At 40.1% G+C, this 19,807-nt stretch overlaps 1 protein-coding gene across 6 annotated transcripts in view; it reads left to right on the top strand.

The window, feature by feature from the left end:
* Nucleotides 1–19,807, top strand: part of AGPAT5 (1-acylglycerol-3-phosphate O-acyltransferase 5) — a 57,938-nt gene that overhangs the window by 26,906 nt on the left and 11,225 nt on the right. For 4 of the 6 annotated variants that reach the window (XM_025445624.3, XM_035699866.2, XM_025445622.3 and 1 more), the window contains one exon: nucleotides 6,222–6,312. In XM_025445624.3, the coding sequence (XP_025301409.1) occupies nucleotides 6,222–6,312 (91 nt within the window). Of the gene's footprint in view, nucleotides 1–6,221; nucleotides 6,313–16,864; nucleotides 19,803–19,807 lie in introns of those variants that run through there. The other 2 variants (XM_049094790.1, XM_049094789.1) reach the window with 2 other exon arrangements.

The raw sequence follows: 19,807 nt of genomic DNA, 5'->3' as shown, positions 1-19,807 counted from the left end.
GGTTAACACTTCATACCTGTTAGAATGACTGTTCTCGAATAGTTTTCAAGTTAAGGATTGGTTAAGAATTTAGAGAAAAGAGCACCTTTAGTCGGTGTTGGCGGGAATATAAATTGGTATGGCCATTACCAAAAACAGAATGGAGTTTCCTCAAAAGATAAAAAAAAAATAGAAATATGTCCAGCAATACCACTTCTGGGTATATGTCCAAAGGAAATAGGATTATTTCCTGTACTCATGTTCACTCCAGAATTGCTCACAATAACCAGGTATGGAAATAACCTTAAATGTCCATCAATGAATGAGTGAATTTAAAAAATGTAGTATGTATACACAATGAAATATTTTTCAGTGTCAAAAAAAGAAGGAAGTCCTGTTATTTATGTCAACATGGATGAACCTCGAGGGCATCACACTAACAAACAGACACAGAACGACAAACACCACGTGGTCTCACTTGCATGTGGAATTTTAAAAAGTTGAATTCCTAGAACTGGGGAGTAGAACAGTGGTTTACCAGGGCCTTAGTGGTGGAGGCAGTGGGAATATGTCGGCAAAGGGTACCAACGTTCGGTCCTAAGAGGAGTAAGTTCTGAGGACAGAAGGGACAGCACGGTGACTGTAGTTCATAATACTGTATTGCATACTGAAATTTGTTAAAAGAGTAGATTTTAAATGTTCTTACCACACGCAAAAAGCAGGACAACTATGTGAGGTGATGGATAGGTTCATAATGATAATGGTGGCAATCATTTCACAATGTCTATGACTATTAAGACACCACACTGTATACCTCCAATGTGTACAATTTTTGTCAAAGATACCCTTAAAAAGCTAGGAGAAGTGGCAATGTACATTTATTACTTTAGCCATTCTGGAGATGAGCAGTGCAGGTGGGTCTCACTGGACTAACATCATGGTGTCTCTGGGGCTGAAGTCCCTTCTAGAGACTTGAAGGGAGAATACATTTTCTAGCCTTTCTTAGATTGTAGAGGTTGCCTGCATTCCTTGGCTCGTGGCTGCTTTCTGTCCTCAAAGCCAGCAATGGCTGGTTTGGGCTTTATTTTATTTTATTTTTTTTTATTTTTATATTTTTTTTTGCACCCATCGTCTGGTCCTGACTCTTCTGCCTCCTCTTTCCTCTTGAGGACCCTGGTGTTTACCTTGGCCCACCTGGACTTCTGGGCTGATCTCCTCAACCTGCAGTCCAGTGCTCGCGATCTTCAATCCCCCTTGCCGTGTTCAGTAATGTAGCCACAGACTCCGAGGAGTAGGTTGCAGACCTCTTGGGCAGGGGCATTACTCTCCCTGCCACATTCACGGATGTGTTTGTGTGACTTCGTAATTGTCTTCTGGTCATTCATGTAGCATTTCCATACTTAAATAATAAGCTCTTTGAGGAAAGAGATTCTTACTTTGTATCCCACCACTTTTTTGCATTTTTTCCCCTCTGTAAATGTATGATGGAATTTTTAATGAGTTGAATGTTTCTGATTGTAATTGTAGAAAAACCCTTTTGAGCAGTTGTGATTTGCTAGACTGGATTAATTTGAGGGGAAGAAAGCAGAGATGAACTATCTTGTTTATATTCTGTGCATCTAAATATGAAATGGCTTTTAAAAGAGAAAGTGGTAATTAAAAGATGTCTAGCTAATCAAAGTTTATTAAGTTCTGAGATATTATTTCCATATAAATGTGCCTGCTTTGAAACTCTTTAGTGAACTACACAGAATCGTTAAAAACCAGAGGGGAAGGAAACAATACAAAGTGCCTGCTGCACGGCGCTGGATGATTTCACATCCTTTAATGCTCACAGCTACCCCGAGTCTTCATTTGGGAATGAAACTGAGACTCAATTAAAAGTAAATCAACTTATCCAAAGCATGGAGAAAAGGCTGTTTCTAACGGAAAGTCATCCGTTCCATAACTGGTTGCAATATGAATATATTTTAAAGTCTTAAATAGCTCTTTTCTTTTTGAATAGAATCTTAATATGAAATCGCTTGCCGATTTCCACTCGAGGCTGAAGTATCTGTGCTTTAAATGGTACACCACATCTTGAGTATAGATCTTCTATGCAAAGTCAGCCCTCATCAAAGAATGCAGAAGCTGGTTTCTTCCAAATGAAAATTTAGCAGAATAAAAGATTTCTATGAATAGGAGCAATAATCTTGTACGTAATTTGGTTTGCTTGTGACTCTTTGCCAGTTATTTCCTGTCATCCTGTACTGGAGCAGGGATTTTCCTTAATTGAGAAGTGGGTCCAGAGATGACACACTGCCCTGGAGTAATTCTTGCCCTGACGCTCCATTTCTAGTCCTTTCCCTCCTCTGTCGCTGCCTTCTCCATTTCCATGGGAACTAAAGAAGATAGCTGCCTTTTTTCGGTCAGCAGTGTGAAAGCAATGGTGGGGAAGTTATCAGGTGCGAACAGCTGAAGGAGGAAAAAAGTTTTACTTTGAAATCTTGACTCTCCATCTGTGCTCTCTCTCGGCTCAGCTCACATTTGAGAGAGAACTAGGAGAACTGCTTTGGTCCCATAGCCTGCCGAGGCCGAGGCCGTTGTTCTTGAGAACGCAGCATGCAGAACCGATTCTGGGGAAGGCGAGTCACAGCTGCTCATGTCATGTTGTTGTTCTTTGCCCCGGATGCGTCATCTCACATTTCCAAAGCAGATCTGTTTTAATTTTAATAACAGCAAACTGCACTATAATTTTGTGCCATATTAATTAGACTACATAAATTATCACCTTTTATCGTTATAGTATCTCTGTGAGGTATAGGTACCACTGTCATTTCATTTTGTCAACAAGAAGCTTCAGGCACCGAGAGGGTAAGGAGTTTATCCTGGTTATCAGGGCCTGTAAGTGGAGTCTGGAAGTATTCACGCTGTTCTGTGCTCTTTCTCTAGTTACAGTCCTTGTATATATGATTTCCTGTAGAAAATAACCTGCTTTGAAGATGAATGGCCAGTTGGGGGCTATTAAAATACAACTCCTAAGAATATTCCTGTTTGAGTCTTTCTTTGCATCTGTGACTGGCCTTTTCATATCAGAACACAGTCTTAAAGAACACAAGTTCTAAGAATTTTGCCTAAGTCCAGTTAATTGATTTTTCTCTCATAAAACTTCTACTTTTTCTGTCCTATTTTAGCAGGCTTCAAAGTCAGATACTGAGATTTTCTTTTTTTGCTTTCCCGGAAGTTTTAAATTTTTGGTTTGCATTTAGGTCTGCGGCCCATTTCAATTTAACTTTTGTATATGGTGTGAGGTCAGGGTTTGTGTTTGTGTATTTAAATATGGACATTTATCACCACTTACTGAGAAAGTTATCTTTTCCCCATTGTTTCAGATAAATTGATTGCATATATATGGGTCTGTTTCTGAACCATTTATTCTGTTCCACTGATCTACATGGATATCTCCATGCCTGTACTCACACTATCTTGATTACTCTTGCTTTATTATGATAAGGTTTGAAATCTGGTGTAGTTAAATCTTCTGAATTTGTTGTCTTTCAAAGTCACTTGGCTGTTTTAGGTCCTTTGCATTTCCCATATAAATTCTAAAACCAGCTTGTCAATTTCTGCAGAAAAGCTTACAGGTTTTCTTTATTTGGATTGCATTGAATCTATAGAAATCTATAGAATCTATAGAATATATGAATCTGGAAAGAACTGCTGTTACAACAGTATTGAATCTTTGGATTCCCAAACACAGTCTTTACTTAGGACTTCTTTAATGTCTCTCAGCAGCGTTTTATGGTTTTTATAAATGTGTTAGTTTACACATCTTTTGCAAAAGGTCTCCGCATTTGCTGAAATACATTCTTAATTTCATATTTTTTGATGCTATTGTAGATGGCAATATTTTTTAGACTTTATATTATGATTGTTGTTAGCATCTAACATGCAGTATATTGACTTTTTTTTGTTCTGTAACCTTGCTAGACTTATTACCTAGTAACATTAAAAAATAGTAATATTTCTTAGATTTTTTACATGGACAGTCATGTCATTTGTGTATAAATACAGTTGTACTTCTTTCTTTTAATATGAATGCCTTTTGTTCCTTTGTCCTGCCTAAGTGCCCTGGCTAGAACCTCTAGTACAACCTTGAACTGGTGGGAGTGGTGTCCCTCCTTTGTTCCCCATATGTTGGTGAAAACACTCATTCTTTTACCAGTTTTTGAATCTTAGACCCATTATCTACTCCAGTTACTCTTTTGTTATTCTCCTTTGTAACGTTGTGGTCTTTTTCTTCACAATCATATAAGTATAATTGCATTTGTAAAATTTGCTTATTTTTATTTTATTTTTTTTGTAAAATTTATTTAATGTACTTTTTCTCACTTATCTCTAAAGACCATATCTAGTTCATTATCCTAGTTCCTGGCACATAAACGTATATAAGAAATACTTCTTAAATGAACCCTGAAGAGGGATCCCTGGGTGGCGCAGCGGTTTGGCGCCTGCCTTTGGCCCAGGGCACGATCCTGGAGACCCGGATGGAATCCCACATCGGGCTCCTGGTGCATGGAGCCTGCTTCTCCCTCTGCCTATGTCTCTGCCCTCTCTCTCTCTCTCTCTCTGTGTGACTATCATAAATAAAAATAAAATAAAAAAAAAAAGAACCCTGAAGGAACATTCATTCTTGCTTTCTTATTGACCATCAGTGGTTTTTCTTTTTAATTAAATATGTAAGAGATGGGAAAATAATACCACATGAATTATTAATAACCAATCAAATTATGTATCATTTTATTTTTGAATCCTTGTACTAAACAGAAGCCAAAAATCATCAGTAATTGCTATCATGGTTTCAAATAAAACTTCACTGATTTAAAGATTTTATTTTTTTTTTAATTTTTATTTTTTTAAGTAATCTCTATACCCATTGTTGGGCTGTAACCGCACAACAAGGAGTCCCATGCTCTATTGACTGGGCCAGCTAGGTGCCCCATAAGCTGATTTGCAATATATTTGCATGATAATGAATTTGTGGGTTTTGGAACTAATTCCATTTTTTTTCCAATTGTATCCATTTTTCCACATTTCCATGGCAGCTCTGATGAATCTTATCAAATATTAGGATACATAGAAATCTGTTAATTTCTGAGATAGGCAAAGACAATTTATTTGGATGAATAAAAAACATATATTTTCAGGGAAGTTGAAAATGCAGAATTGTAGAGCCACAATTAATACAAGTTTTTCAGATGAAAGTTTGGAAGAGGTTAATCACAATTTTGTCTAATGAAAAATATGAACTCTCATATAGGTTTATTACGTAGGAGTTTTTAAATCATAGATCATTTAGATAAGGGGATTTTTCTGTACCAGATGTATAGATAGCATTACCTGGGATCAGACAAGGTTGGATAAAATGAACATAATTTTCTTTCCTGCTATCTTCCTCTCCCTTTGTTTCCTGCATTCTGTTTGCATTTGATAAGATTTGATATGAATGCCTTAGTTGTGTATTTTGGCTATCAAGGAACCATGCTGGCGCAGTTTGGGTAACTCAGTTCTAAAGTTTCTCATTATTATAGTTTTGCTATTTCTGTCTTTATTTTCCCAAGAAGATTAAAGTAAAAACTTAGGCTAATTGATTACGTAGTAAACATCTAGCTTTCTCCTTTATTTATAAGTGCATTATTTCAGTTTATGAAGCTGCTTATAAATTGAATTATGTAAAATGCACTAAATGAGCTGTGTAAAATAAGAATATGGGAATCTTTGAAATATGTATACTTACTGTAATCTATATTGTGGAAATGTAGACATTGTTTTGAGTGAAGTATGCTTTTATTATTGAAACTTAACAGACTGATGTCTAAAATTTGCACCTTTTTAAAGGTGTCATTTTTCAGAATCTTAGGGGAAAAAAGCTCTTTAATTAATTGAGGCTTTATATAAGTTAGCATTTCATGGGTAAATTTTTAATTAATGAATATTAGTGTATAATTAGAAACATTAGAATTGTAACAATTGACCTAGTGAGTGCATGAGACTGCATTTTAAATATAATTGATGTAAAGATTTAATTGCATTTTTGCATTTTGGCTGCTCCACTTGAAATGAAGGTCCTACATAAAATGAATGTACATTTTTCCCACCTTAGGAAATAGTCTCTTCGCATTAATAGGGTTGGCACTGGTAAGTTCACAAGAACAACAAAAAAAGCTCACACAAAACAAACCAAGTTTCTCTATGTTTCACAGATGTATCTTGTGATTTTTCCAGAGGGAACAAGGTATAATCCAGAACTAACAAAAGTCATTTCAGCTAGTCAAACATTTGCTGCTCAAGAAGGTAAGTAAAAATTTGACTGTATTTGAAAAAATAGTTTTTAAAGATAAATACCTTTTTGGTTTTTGTTCTTGGAGAGGATATTTATGTTTGACAACAATGGAATGAATAAATGTATTCATTTCCTCAGTTTATGTATTCTCTCTTGGAAAGTTTCTTCATTAATTCATATGCATATTATATACATCTGAGAGATTAAGTTCAAATGCTTGCTAAAATCCATATTCCAGTCCCATGGATTTAGTTAAAATTGGCTGGGTACCTGACTTTGTAGATGGAGCCTTTTTCTACATTGTGGGTTTTGTGTGATGGAAAGAGTTTCCGTTCTGTGGGCTGACAGGCCTGGGTGGAATCCAAATTCTGACATCTCTTAGCTGTGTGGGTGCGAGTTGCCTCACGAACTGAGCTTGTTTCCTCATCTCTGAAGACATGTGTACCTCCTAGGCATACCTATACCTAGCTCTGTGTAAGAAATACATTAGAAGTGTGTGAAGTTGCTTTTGGAGAATGTGACACAAAGTTGGCTTACTTATACTTGGAAGTTAACAAAAGTCCCCAATGACAGGAATGTTCCTTTGTCCATATTTTAGGAAGTTGGATAACTAATACACCTATAAGCTATTCAGTTTCACCAATTTGGGATAGAAACAGAAAACAGTGGCTGTGCTGCGTTCTCAAAGTTGCCCTGAATATTAACTATGAATTAGTATACCATCTCCGTACATTGATCACCAGGCGCTTACTGAACAAATGCCTTGTTGATGACTTCACACCAGGGTCTGTGCAGTGCTGTCTAGGAGAACTTGCTGCAGCAATAGTAGTGTTCTGTACCTGCTCAGACCAGCGTCGTAGCTCCTGCGCACACGTGCTGGTACATCAGGGGAAATAAGTCTTTAATTTTGTTAACTTTAATTCACTGTGACAAAATTTTCGATACTTTCCTTAGTGAAATTCTTTCCCTAGACCTCCCCCACCCCTGGTGATTCCTGGTCAGGCTCCTTTCTAACCTCCTCTGCTGCTTCATTCTGTCCTGTTTCATATGTATGTTGTTTCTGTTGTCTGACTTCGCTCTTTCATTTCATGTTCATGTTTTTCCTTGTAGCCTCTATCCAGATCCATAGGTTTAGCTACCATTTATTTGATTGCTGATGACTCACAAAAAGCTTTCTCCCACCCATATCTGTCTGACTCTAGACCTGTAGGTGTAGCTGCCCAGGAGAGACCTTCATTTGCCTGGCCCAAAGACCAGGGATGCTCAAGATCTCTCATCCTCAGGGAAACACAAATCAAAACCACAATGAGAGATCACCTCACATCTGTCAGAATAGCTAAAATCAACAACACGTGAAACAGCAGGTGTTGGTGAGGGTGTGGAGAAAGGGAACTGTTGGTGGGAATGCAACATACTGTTGGTGGGAATGCAACCTGGTACAGCCACTCTGGAAAACCTCGGTATGGAGGTTCTTCAAGAAGTTAAAAATAGAGCTACCCTATGATCCAGCAATTGCACTACTGGAAATTTACCCAAAGAATATAGAAATACTAATTAAAAAGGATGCATGCACCCCAATGTTCATAGCAGCATTATCAACAATAGTCAAGTTATGAAAAGAGCCCAGATGTCCATCGGATCTCACTCGTATGTGGAATTTAAGAAACAAGCAAAGGAAAAAAGAGAAGGTAAACCAAGAAACAGACTATTAACTCTAGAGAATACACTGATGGTTATGAGAAAGGAGATGGTGGAGAAATCGGGAAAAGAGGCGATGGGGATTAAGGAGAGCACTTGTGATGAGCACCAGATGTACGGAAGTGTTGGATTACTATATCGTACACTTGAGACTGATGTAACACCGTATGTTAACCAACTGAAATTAAAATAAAAACTTGAAAAAAATGATATCAAGCGAAAACAAAAAATTTAAAAAATTCTACAACAGAACCCGTGATCTTTTTTTTTAAGGGTTTTATGTCCAAAAGTGTTTAGTGAATGTTGATTTCCTTCCCTTCGGGAGGTACAGTTCACATTTATGTATTAGTCTCAGGTCCAATTATTAAGAGGTCTGATTTTGTTCATTAAGCTGTTTTCTGATTTTATATATTTTAGAAAGAAAACAGTGATCAAAAATTATTAAATAAAATTTGGGATTTTTTGTGGGGTAAATCCTTAGGGTTCCAGATAATTATGTCTCTCTGAAATGATTCCTTCTCTAAAGATTCTATATAGCCGAGCTCTGACTTTACTCTGAAGCTTAAAATAGCTTATAATTAGTTACGGGATTTTTTTTGTGTGTGTGGGATTCTCAATAAATGTGAGTGTAGACCTTAAAGTGTATGTATTTTCAGCTACTCTTTGGTGTCATCTCTTATAGCACTTTAATTCTGTTTAGGAATTACAGTTTTATTTATTTTTTTAAAAGATTCTATTTATTTACTCATGAGAGACACATAGAGAGAGAGGCAGAGACACAGGCAGAGGGAGAAGCAGGCTCCATGCAGGGAGCCTGACATGGGACTCGATCCTGGGTCTCCAGGATCACACCCTGGCCTGAAGGCAGGTGCTAAACTGCTGACCCACACGGGCTGCCCAGAAATTACAGTTTTAGATTAGATAAGGTGAAAGGGAAATAGTAAACATACGGGGATTTTTTTATTTTTTATTTTTTGCTACTTTTCATGTGTACTGTAAAATCTGAGGTATTTTATTGTTATTAAATAATCAATTATATCTTGAAACACGTGTGTTTTTTTAATTGACCAGAGAGCTGACCTTGGGAAAGGTTTACTAAAATGCTTTAGATCCTCAGAGTCTGCTGATTTTATTTTTAAAATAATACAATATTCTGGGCAGCCCCGGTGGCGCAGCGGTTTAGCGCTGCCTGCAGCCCAGGGCGTGATCCTGGAGATCCTGGATCAAGTCCCATGTCGGGCTCTCTGCATGGAGCCTGCTTCTCCCTCTGCCTGTGTCTCTGCCTCTCATTCTCTCTTTGTGTCTCTATGAATAAATAAATAAAATCTTTAAAAAATAATAATAATACAATATTCTACCTTTAAATATTAACAAATGTTTGTCAGATATCTAATATGTAAAACGTTCCACTAAGGTGGGAGAAGCAACTCTAATGTTTCATAGGAATTTGTAATTTAATAGGAGAAATGAAACAGGATTGTATTTATCGTCTATTGATGCCAAACCCTAGTGGCTTAAAAAAAAAGAGTTAACTACCTGACAGTTTCTGTGGGCCAGGAGTCCTGGTGTGGGTTAGCCAGGAGCTTCTTGCTGGTGCCTGTCACAGGCTGCAGTCATTTCAGGGCTCCCCTGGGCAGGGTCTGTTAGAAGCTCGCTCACACTGCTCTTGGCTGGAATCTGTTTCTTGCCACGTGGGCCTCTGCATAGGGCTAGCTCCCCAGGACATGACAGCGGAGATCTGCTGAGCAGAGATGGGGTGGAGAGACAGCATGGGAGAGGTAGTGGAACAGTGAGCACCTGGAGTAGTGTGGAGCAAGGCAGAAGTCACAGTCTTCTTGTGACCTAACTGTAGAAGTGACCTCATCGTGATTAATAGTAGGTTAATGATAGTAAGAGTAGAGGAGTCCAACTGATTGAGGTTCCGATTCTGCTTCACAGTAATGATCCAGTTTCCAAAAACTTTAGGATACTATTTTTCTTTTTCAAGATATTTATTTATTTATTTATTTATTTATTTTTAAGGATTCTATTTATTTATTCATGAGAGACACAGAGAAGCAGAGACATAGGCAGAGGGAGAAGCAGGTTCAATGCAGGAAGCCCAATGTGGGACTCCATCCCAGGACTCCAGGATCATGCCCTGAGCCAAAGGCAGATGCTCAACTGCTGAGCCACCCAGGCATCCCAAGATTTTTATTTATTTGGGAGAGAGAGATAGCGACCGAGATAGTGAGAGAGAGCACAAGTTGGGGGAGAGGGAGAAGCCGACTCCCTGCTGAGCCGGCAGCCCAATGTGGGACTTGATCCCGGGACCCTGAGATCAGGACCTGAGCTAAAGGCAGATGCTAAACCCACTGAGCCACCCAGGTGCCTCTTTAATTCTATTATAATGTCTGATGGGTTAATTCCTCAATTTTAAATATATTAAGCAAGACAGAATTAGCCGTGGACATTTTATTATATCTTGTTGCTGGACAAATCACTAGTTACTTGTTAATTTATAATAAATTCGCATTACAGAATGAGTATCGTCCCAGATTATTGTGTTTATGTGAAGAGTAATGTAGAATTACTGTGTGTTTTAGAATTTAAGGACTTCTGACTTCTTCTGTAAACTTTACCTTTGTGTGTGTTCCTATTTAAATATTGCCATACTTTTGGGGCTCAGCTGGTTGAGCGTCCGACTCTTGGTTTCGGCTCGGCTCAGGTCATGATCCCAGGGTTGTGGGATAGAGCCTGCTGTCAGGCTCTATGCTCAGCGCTAGTCTGCTGGAGATTCTCTCCCTCTTTCCCACTCTCCACTCAATCTCTGTCTCTCCCTCTCTCTCTCTCTCCCTCTCTCAAATAAATAAATCTTTAAAAAAAATACATACTTTTTTTCAATTGGGTAAAACAAACATTTATATGCAAATAAATGTTTTACTATGTGATGCTTACTCAGAGTTGTAATTTCAGTCCAAGTTCTAGGGCCTGGGTTAATCACCTTGGGCTGCCGTACCCAGACACCGCTCTGGGGCCTTAAACAAGAGACCTTTATTTTCTCACAGTTCTGAAGCCCGGATCAGGTGCCAGCAGTGTTGGTTTCTGGTGAAACCTCTCTTCCTGACTCTCAGAGGGCCACCTTCTTGCTGTGTCCTCACATGGCCTTTTCTCTGTATGCTCGCAGAGACAGGTCTCTAATATCTGTTTCTCTTTTTATAAGGATGCCGGTCCTATTGGATGAGGGCCCCATGCTCAGGACCTCATGTAACCTAATTACTTTCTCCAGATACAGTCACATAGGGGTTAGGGCGTCAACGTGAGTTGGGGGGGATGGGCAAGACTCACTTCAGTCCATAACAGGCTCTTCAATTATCTTTCTGTATGTAATTATATTTAATACCAGTATTTCTTAACTCATCATTTTTAAAACCGTTTAAGATGAGTATTTACCTTGTATTATCCAGTCTCACTGAGATGACTGTTTAATATAGTTTTAAAAGTTAGTTTTAAAAATCCACACTAATTTTGTAATGCTAGATCAAGTATTTTTAAGTAATTCTTAAAGTAGCTTAAAAAATGATATATTCTCTAGCTTTTTAATCTGTTGATACTCGACTCACCTATAATTGATCATTTATTGTTCTGTCATTTTTCCGTGAGTTGTAGATCTTAAAGTCACCAAAAGGGGAAAAAATGAATAATTTGTCTTAACAGGTATATAAGTTTTAGTTGCCAACTGTTCTTTCTTTAAATTCTACAACTGGAAAAATTATTGTTTTCTACTAGAACTGTATTTTCTTGTGACTCTAAAGGTGATTATTTTCTACCATATACAAAAGAAATTGATTTGTGAGCTATGTATCTAGAAGAAGTATTTCCTGTTTTCTTTCCTCTTAGGTCACAACTAATTGAGATAACTTGAAAATAAAAATGAAAGAACTTGTTTCTCCATCTGTTAAGCTAATTTTTCATCAAGAAAATTGAAACTTAATAGCACTTGTTAGTTTGTGGTATTTAAAACATTAATATTGCTCCTAAACTACCTTCCTTTGCATCTGACCTAAAAAATAAGTACAAACACCAAAATCGAGCTTTTTAATTTAGATTTTTAAAATTTGGTATGTGCTCATGTATTTAAATAATTATACCTTATACTCTTCAGTTTTCTGCTGGCAGTGGTATTGGCTGGCTTAAAAAGTAACAGTGATGGGAATGGGTGTGTCTGCTGTCTTAACTCTAAACATTTTAACATTCTGGTTATTGCTATTTCCTAGAAGTGTTTTACTTCAAAAACATTAACACATTAACAAAAACATTAACCACAAACTGTCCATTCAGTATTAGGGTTGTTATTTAAGGTAATGTCTGTGTTATAGTATAATGAATTCTTAATATTGTTCACTTCAAAGGTTGTCATTGAAATGCTTTCTAAATTTCCTTCTCACTTCACACTGAATGTTAGTTATCTCTTTAAAGAAGACTTATTTATATTTCTAAATCAATTAGTCAAGATTTTGTTTTTAGTTACAATCTCTCCAAGACAAAAATTAACATTTTGAGAGGTCTTGAAATATGGGTAGAGTCTTCAAGAAACTATTGCATGTTAAGTAAGCAAGGTATATATTGAAAGCTGCTCCATTTTGTAATAGCAAATTACGGAAAAGAGAATTTTATTTTTAGAAAGGCTAACATGGAACTTGTCATTTAAAAAAATAAGTGGTGAGAGGCGTCTGGATGGCTCAGTGGGTTAAGCATCTGCCTTGGGCTCAGGTTATGATCTCAGGATCCTGGGATGGAGCCCCCCCCTCCCCACATCAGGGTCCCTACTCAGTGGGGAGGCTGCTTCTCCCTCTCCCTCTGCCCACCCCACCCCTGCTCATGGGTGCATGTGCTCTCTCTCTCTCTCTCTCTCTCTCTCAAATAAAAATATAATCAGTAGTGATACAGTAAGAAAAGCTGCAACAGAATATGTAAATATAACAGTATTATATAATATATAAATATAAATAAAATGGTATCATTGGTAAAATTCTCTAATTGTGTTTCTAAAATGTTTGTTTTGTTAAGTGACCAATTAGATGATTTTAATTTAAATCCAACAAACTGAGGAATGACCTCTTCTCTTCTGACCTCCTTTGGCAGTTCCTTTCTTTGTCAGTTTTTTAGCTATTCGTGCAGTTTTGTTAGTCATCTGTTAATCTTTGCAGTGATTTGTGGGGTGTAGATGCTGCCTGTTGCTAGGAAGGTGCAAACTAAATCTCACGGGCCTTGATTACATTGGAGTGAAAGATCACAGATTGTTCAGGATATAAAAACAGAAAAGAGGGATCCCTGGGTGGCGCAGCGGTTTGGCGCCTGCCTTTGGCCCAGGGCTTGATCCTGGAGACCCGGGATCGAATCCCACGTCGGGCTCCCGGCATGGAGCCTGCTTCTCCCTCTGCCTGTGTCTCTGCCTCTCTCTCTCTCTCTGTGTGACTATCATAAATAAATAAAAATTTATAAAAAAAAAAAAAAAAAAAACAGAAAAGAATCACATTGGAAGACCCCACTCAAAACCACAATGGGACTGGTATTCCCCGGTCCAGAATTCTTTTATTCGTGTATGCCAGGCATTTTCGAAACAGAGTTGGGATGAATAAAGGGAGTGAGGAAGCTTTCAAATTATATTTGTATTTGTAGTGATGCTCAAGAAACTGGTTGGTTGACTTTGCATACCGACCTCTCCATCGGTGTCTGGATTAGCACTGTACTGCATTCTCTTCCTTTGGCCAACTCTTCTCCCCTGTTTCAGTAGCATGGTTCCAGCTGGCGCCGACGTCAGGTCACAGCCTTAGAGATGACAATGGGGAGCAGTGGGGGGTAGATGCTCTTGGGAGAATCTAGGCACCACCGTAATGCTCATGGAGGGCTTTGGACATAGCAAATGTCCAGAGACTTGGAGGGTTTGGTTTTACCTCTTGGAGGCCATTTCCATCCCATTTACTTACATTTTTTTACCAAAATAATAATACCCGTTATTCCTCCAGCCTTTTCACTCCTTCACCAGCCCATTTGTGAAATCTTGATCTGCTCAAGCTACGGTCTAAGTTCTAAGTTGGTGGTTCTTAAAGTGAGTGGTGCCTGAACCAGCAGTGTCAGCATTGTCCTGGAAATTGCTTGAAATACAGATTCTCAGGAGCCACCCAGACCTACTACATCAGACATTCCAGGGGCAGGGCTCTGCTGTCTTCCACGTGATTCTGATGCATCATAAAGTTTTCAAATCACTTTTAAATAAGATTAGTCATTTGCTCAGCAGGTTAGTTGGGTCAGTTTTTTGGGTTTTCTAAAACATGCAGATCTAATATTTATTGGTAAGCCTTCATTTTATATTTAGGTTTCACTAAAAGCTAGGGCAATTTGGTAGCAGTTATATGCCACTGTAGGAGACTTAGACGGTACCGGGAGGCTCTCCATGTGGGCCCTGTAAACAGCCAGGCACCGCTGCTGGAATAGCTGACGCCCCCTCACGTATGCAAAGTGTTTTCTTTCTGATTAAGTTTCCTTAGAGTCGCTTTAGATATACTGCTTTTCAGTGATTACTAAGGAATTAGGAATCAAATATAAATCTTCTAGAACTTATCAAAGTGAGCCCCATGGTGTTTTTGTTTTTGTTTAACTATAGCAGCTACCAAGATGACATATTTAGACTTGGTAACCCTAAATTTAGGGATATATCCAAATACCTCAAATTTTCATATTAAGCAAGCAAAAAGATCCTTGTAGTTTTAAAACTGTTTAGGATTTGGGACACCTGGGTGGCTCAGTGGTTGAGTGTCTGCCTTCAGCCCAGGGCATGATCCTGGAGTCTCACATTGGGCTCCCGGCCTGGAGCCTGCTTCTTTCTCTGCCTCTGTCTCTGCCTCTCTCTGTCTCATGAATAAATAATAAAGTCTTTAAAAAAAAAAAAAACTCTCTAGGATTTATGGGTAAAATTTAGCTTTTATCCTATAAATAACACTGGCTATTGTGTAGGTTTTTTAAAAAAAAAAGTTATGAGAGACACAGAGAGAGAGAGAGAGAGAGAGAGGCAGAGACACAGGCAGAGGAAGAAGCAGGCTCCAGGCAGGGAGCCCTATGTGGGACTTGATCCTAGGACCCCAGGATCACACCCTGGGCAGAAGGCAGGAGCTAAACTGCTGAGCCACCCGGGCGTCCCTATTGTGTAGGTGTAATTGACCTTTTAAAACATAGTAATTTTTTTTTCCTTTGTAGACTTAATAAAAATTATAATTATACCTGCAATGCCATATTAACAAACTTAAGTGGCAAATGCAAGCTAATAGAATTTGCAATATATGGTGGATTAATAACAGTATAAAAAGAGTGCTTGCTAGTTAAGAAAATATAGAAACTAGAAAAATGGGGAAAGTGCACGAATAGGAAATTTAAGAGATAAGAATGGTCCATACACATGAACAAGCGTTCTTCCTTCCTGCAGCTCAACCTGGCAGACATTAAAAAAGAAAGTTACTGGCCAGTGTTGACCCAGACTTGCTGGAACACTGTCCCTTCAGCTAGGAGCTGAGGTGGCTGCTGAGGCACATCCACTCCAGATGTGTTCTTTCACAGTTCAGGAGGCTGGAAGTCTGACCTGGGTCTCACCGGGCTAGAGTCAGAGTGAGCGGAGGCCTGCAGGCCTTTCTGGAGGCTTGCTTTGCATCTGTGCATTCACAGTCTCGAAATTGTCCTAGGTCCTGCAAATTATGTTGACGGTTCTGCTCCTGCCTCTTCCTTGCTCTTCCTTCCCAAAGCCTGTTTATTGGCTCAGCTTGAACTTCCCTTTCCTTGGCCCTTCCTTAGCTTTCCAGGTGTTGAGAGCCCTCGTCTGCCCGGCCCTGCAGCCCCCGCTCCTGCATGTGTGTTAGCCTTGCTGGTTCTCAGCCCTGTGTCACCTGCTTTACCTCCTCCCTTCTTTGCCAGTTGGGGACGTTTAGCAGTTCTAGTTTCCCTTTTGGACTAGCTCTTCTTTTTTTCAGATTTTTTTCTCCTCACATCCCAGGGTGTCTTTGCTTGAAGTTTTGTTTTCCTGATAAGATTGCATCATACAATCATGTGTATCCTTGGTTTCAAGAGTTTCATGTTATCGCTCTAATAACTTATTTTGCGTACCTCACCCCCACGCTCTTGTCTGCTGGGTGTCCCCCGGCTTGCCGACACAGTCTGATTGTCACATAAACCAACCGTGTGTGTGCTTGCTTGTGTCCACAGGCAGCCCACCTGTGGCGATGCCGAAGGAGAAGTTTGGGCCCCTTTTATCTTCCCATTTAACTCCTTCCACTCCCCAGAAGTTTATTCCCCTTCCACCTTCCCACCTTCCTCGTTTACCTAGTCCTTTCCAACTTGCCAAACAATCATCGTTTTTGTCACACCTCGTATCTATTCATGGACATGCAGCGTTGACATTATTCAGGACGGCCTTGTCCCCCTCCGTCTTCTCATCTCAGCCACAGCCAGTACCTCCGCTGCCGTGTGTCTATTCAGATGATCCATTTGTCTCTGGATGGTTCTTGCCATTTTACAGACCGTATTTCTCAGTGCTTCTAGAGTGTTCGTTCCAGCTCCAACCTCAGAGTGCCCAGTTTGAACTCCTCTGTTCTTCTGTCCCTGCCTCTGCTCTGTCGCTGCTGCTGCTGGACGCGGGTGCCTCGAGGCGAGCGAGCGCACACATCCCCGCAGCTCTTCCCCCGGCCCTTCCCGTGGCGCACGGCACGCCCTGCACGGGTCTTCTGGGGCAGAGGCTGCTTGTGTTTCGCTCCTCCTTTTTTACCACATTCGGTCAGTTGCTGAATCGTTGTGCATTTGGCTTTTATAACCTCACCTGGCGACATTTTCTCTCTTCAGGTTGCACGACTTGACTGCCTCTGACCTGCTGCCCCAAGGCATTTCAGAACCCTAAATGTTCTTCTCAGCACCTAGATTCTGTCTCTGCTTTGGTCTAAAATCCGTGGAGGAGTCCCAGAGGCCAGGTGGGCCCAGCGCCTGTGGACGTGCAGCTCTTCTCCCGGGACGCCAGCCTGCCCTTCAGCGCTCTTCCTCGCGGGCTCCGAACCCCTGCTCCGCGCACCTCACGGGCCCCCGCTCCTCCCCGTCCCCGGGTCGTCTCGGCCCCACTTCCTACGCTGCGTCCCTCCCTCTTGGCCTCTCTCCAGGCTCCTCTTTTTCCTGAGGCTTTCACCAATCAGAGACAAGTGATTGAAAAAAATCTTGAGGAGACTTAATGAAGCCCCGCATTCCTCTTGTGTGGGGCTCTGGGTCTTTGTGCAAATCCCCGGAGGCAGAGTCAGGTCTCAGGACAGTGGGCTCCAGCTCCAGCTCCAGCAGTTGATCGTGAGCACCCGTTTCCTGGCACGCGCTCTCGGTTGAAATTCTACTTGGTCTCCGTATGTTCATTAGAAGTTGGTTTTATGATAATGTCCCGGGGCTTGGGGATAGGGAGCACCCTCTCATGGTTTAGAGTTGAAGACCCCTCCGTCAGAGATGGTAGGGTATTCCCCACGTGGACTGGAGGAGTTCGTGGGCTCAGACTAGGAGCACGAAGTGATTTCCAACCCAAGAAGGGCCGGCCTCTGTCTGCCGCGACAGTGAGGGTGTCCTGTGTGCCTCTGAGCCTTAGGAGGTCAGTGGACCTCGTGTTAGTAACCACACAAGAAAGGATGGGCTGTTGCTGTTTTCTCACCTCACTCCACCCCCTCCCTGAGCTTCCGTTCCTACCATTCCTCGGAAAATACTGACCCAGGTAACACGTGACCTTTGTTTGGCCAGGTGGTCACTTCTCGGTTCTGGGTCTTTCCTTGTCTCTCATTCAGCATATTTGACCAGTTCCTTCTTGAGATGTTTTCTTCTCGGGGGTCCTCTGTGTCACCCGGTCTCCTTGTTTTTCTCCCTCCTCCTTGGCTGTTTTGTTTCAAGAGTTGGAAGATAAAAGCTGAAATACGCAGGATGTGGATTGGATCTAGAAAACATGTTTAGAGGAGTCAGGCTCCTGGTGCATTCCTCAGTGAGATTTTTTTTCTTAGCTTTTCTTATGTATTAGTGACGGGCATTTCTTATTCATCTGTCACAAAGCTGATTTATTCAGGCTTTCGTTATTTTTTTTAACTAGTATTTTTCTGTCTTCCTATCTTAACTTGGTGGATTCTGGTAATTTGTTCTCACTGAATACCGCAGGGTGAATCTGTGGAACTTTGGACTTCATAAAATTGGATGAACTCCAGTAGCAAAGAAGGAAGTATTAACTAATTTAATCGACAAGTGGATGTTTCCCAGCCTGGTATACTATTCAGCATTTTGTTATAAGTTTGTGAATAAATTAAGCTGCCTCTGCCCTAGGGACTTCAGTCAGATATGTGGTTGTGGGAATCTTTTCCTTTCCCACACCGCTTCACATTTTAAAAATTCTTCTGCAGGAAGATCTGAACATACTATAGCTGTTCTTCCTGATGCAGCTAACTTTCCCTGGAGAGAGGCAGGAGAAAATCCAAATCAAGTTTAGGCCAGTCTGTTCTCATGTCACTTCAGAAAGCTACTCTAGTCTGTTAAATTGTCAGTAAATATTCTAATCAAGAGAAAGGGAGACAGTGGGAAATAGGAAGGGGGTGGGAAAGACAAATTCTTAACACTAGTGGAGCACTCGGATACGATTGATTATCCTATATAAAGTGCAGTGTTTTCTCAGTTACAGAAACTTTGAAAAGTATATACAGTATATGTGTGTATGTATCTGTCTCAAATATACCGAAGAGAATTGAAGTCCTATGTTCATATGGAAACTTGTTTGGCATTCCCATACGGTTTATGTGCATGTTCGTAGCAGCATTATTTATAGTAGCCACCTGTTGGAAACAACCCAAATGATCAATAGATAAACAAATGTGGTATATCCATACAGTGGAGTATTACTCATCTCCAAAAAGTAACGAGGCACTGATAACATACCTCAGCATGGATGAGCCTCAAAAACACTATGCCGAGTGAAAGAAGCCAGACACAAAAGCCCCCAATGGTGTTTGATTCCCTTTATGTGAAATATCCGTAACACGCAAATCCAGGGAAGGAGAATGTCCTGTGTCTGCAGAAGGTCCAGGGTGTTTTTTGGAGAGATGAAAATGGCCTGGAATTTGATAGTGGTGATGGCCTGCACAGCTTTATGAATATACTAAAAACCACTGAATTGCACAATTTGAAATGATGAATTTTATGGTGTGTAAATTATTTCTCGGTTTAATTTATTTTTTTTAAATAAGCAGTATTGTAGGTATCAAGCCCGGTGTTCCACATTATATAGACCACATCAGCTCTTACTTCAGGTTCTCTACACAGCGGGGGTCATTTAGGTGCTCCTGCAGCCCAACCTCCCTGTTTAAATAGAAATAAAATTAAATCGTGGATTAGGAGTCAAAACTTACACATCGTTCTCCTGAATCTGAAGTGGCGAAGGGCAGGATGCCATTTATTCTGTTGCCAGAGATGAGGATTGTAATACCCGCCCTTGTCAGGGTTTACCAAACTGAAGGGTTTCTCATAGGTCATAGCTTCCTGAGGGCCTGGGTTCTGAGTTTTCCCCAGCATCTCGTATCTATAGATGTTTAATAAATAAATGAATGTTGATTCAAATAGATCAAGTCATAAGAGTGTTTTCTAAACCTCAAGTCTTGTATGTAGGAGATTATGGCTTTTAATATATTCTTGTCTATTCCTGGGAATTTAAAAACAATTTGGGTATTATATTCTAATGAAGAGTTTTGTAACTAATTTATGGTCACACTGAATCCACTTCCTTTTTTA

Source organism: Canis lupus, chromosome 16 (assembly GCF_003254725.2).
Source record: "Canis lupus dingo isolate Sandy chromosome 16, ASM325472v2, whole genome shotgun sequence".
Lineage (NCBI taxonomy): Eukaryota > Metazoa > Chordata > Mammalia > Carnivora > Canidae > Canis > Canis lupus.
The sequence above is the reverse complement of the archived record's forward strand: the minus strand, read 5'-3'. Positions and strand labels throughout refer to the sequence as shown.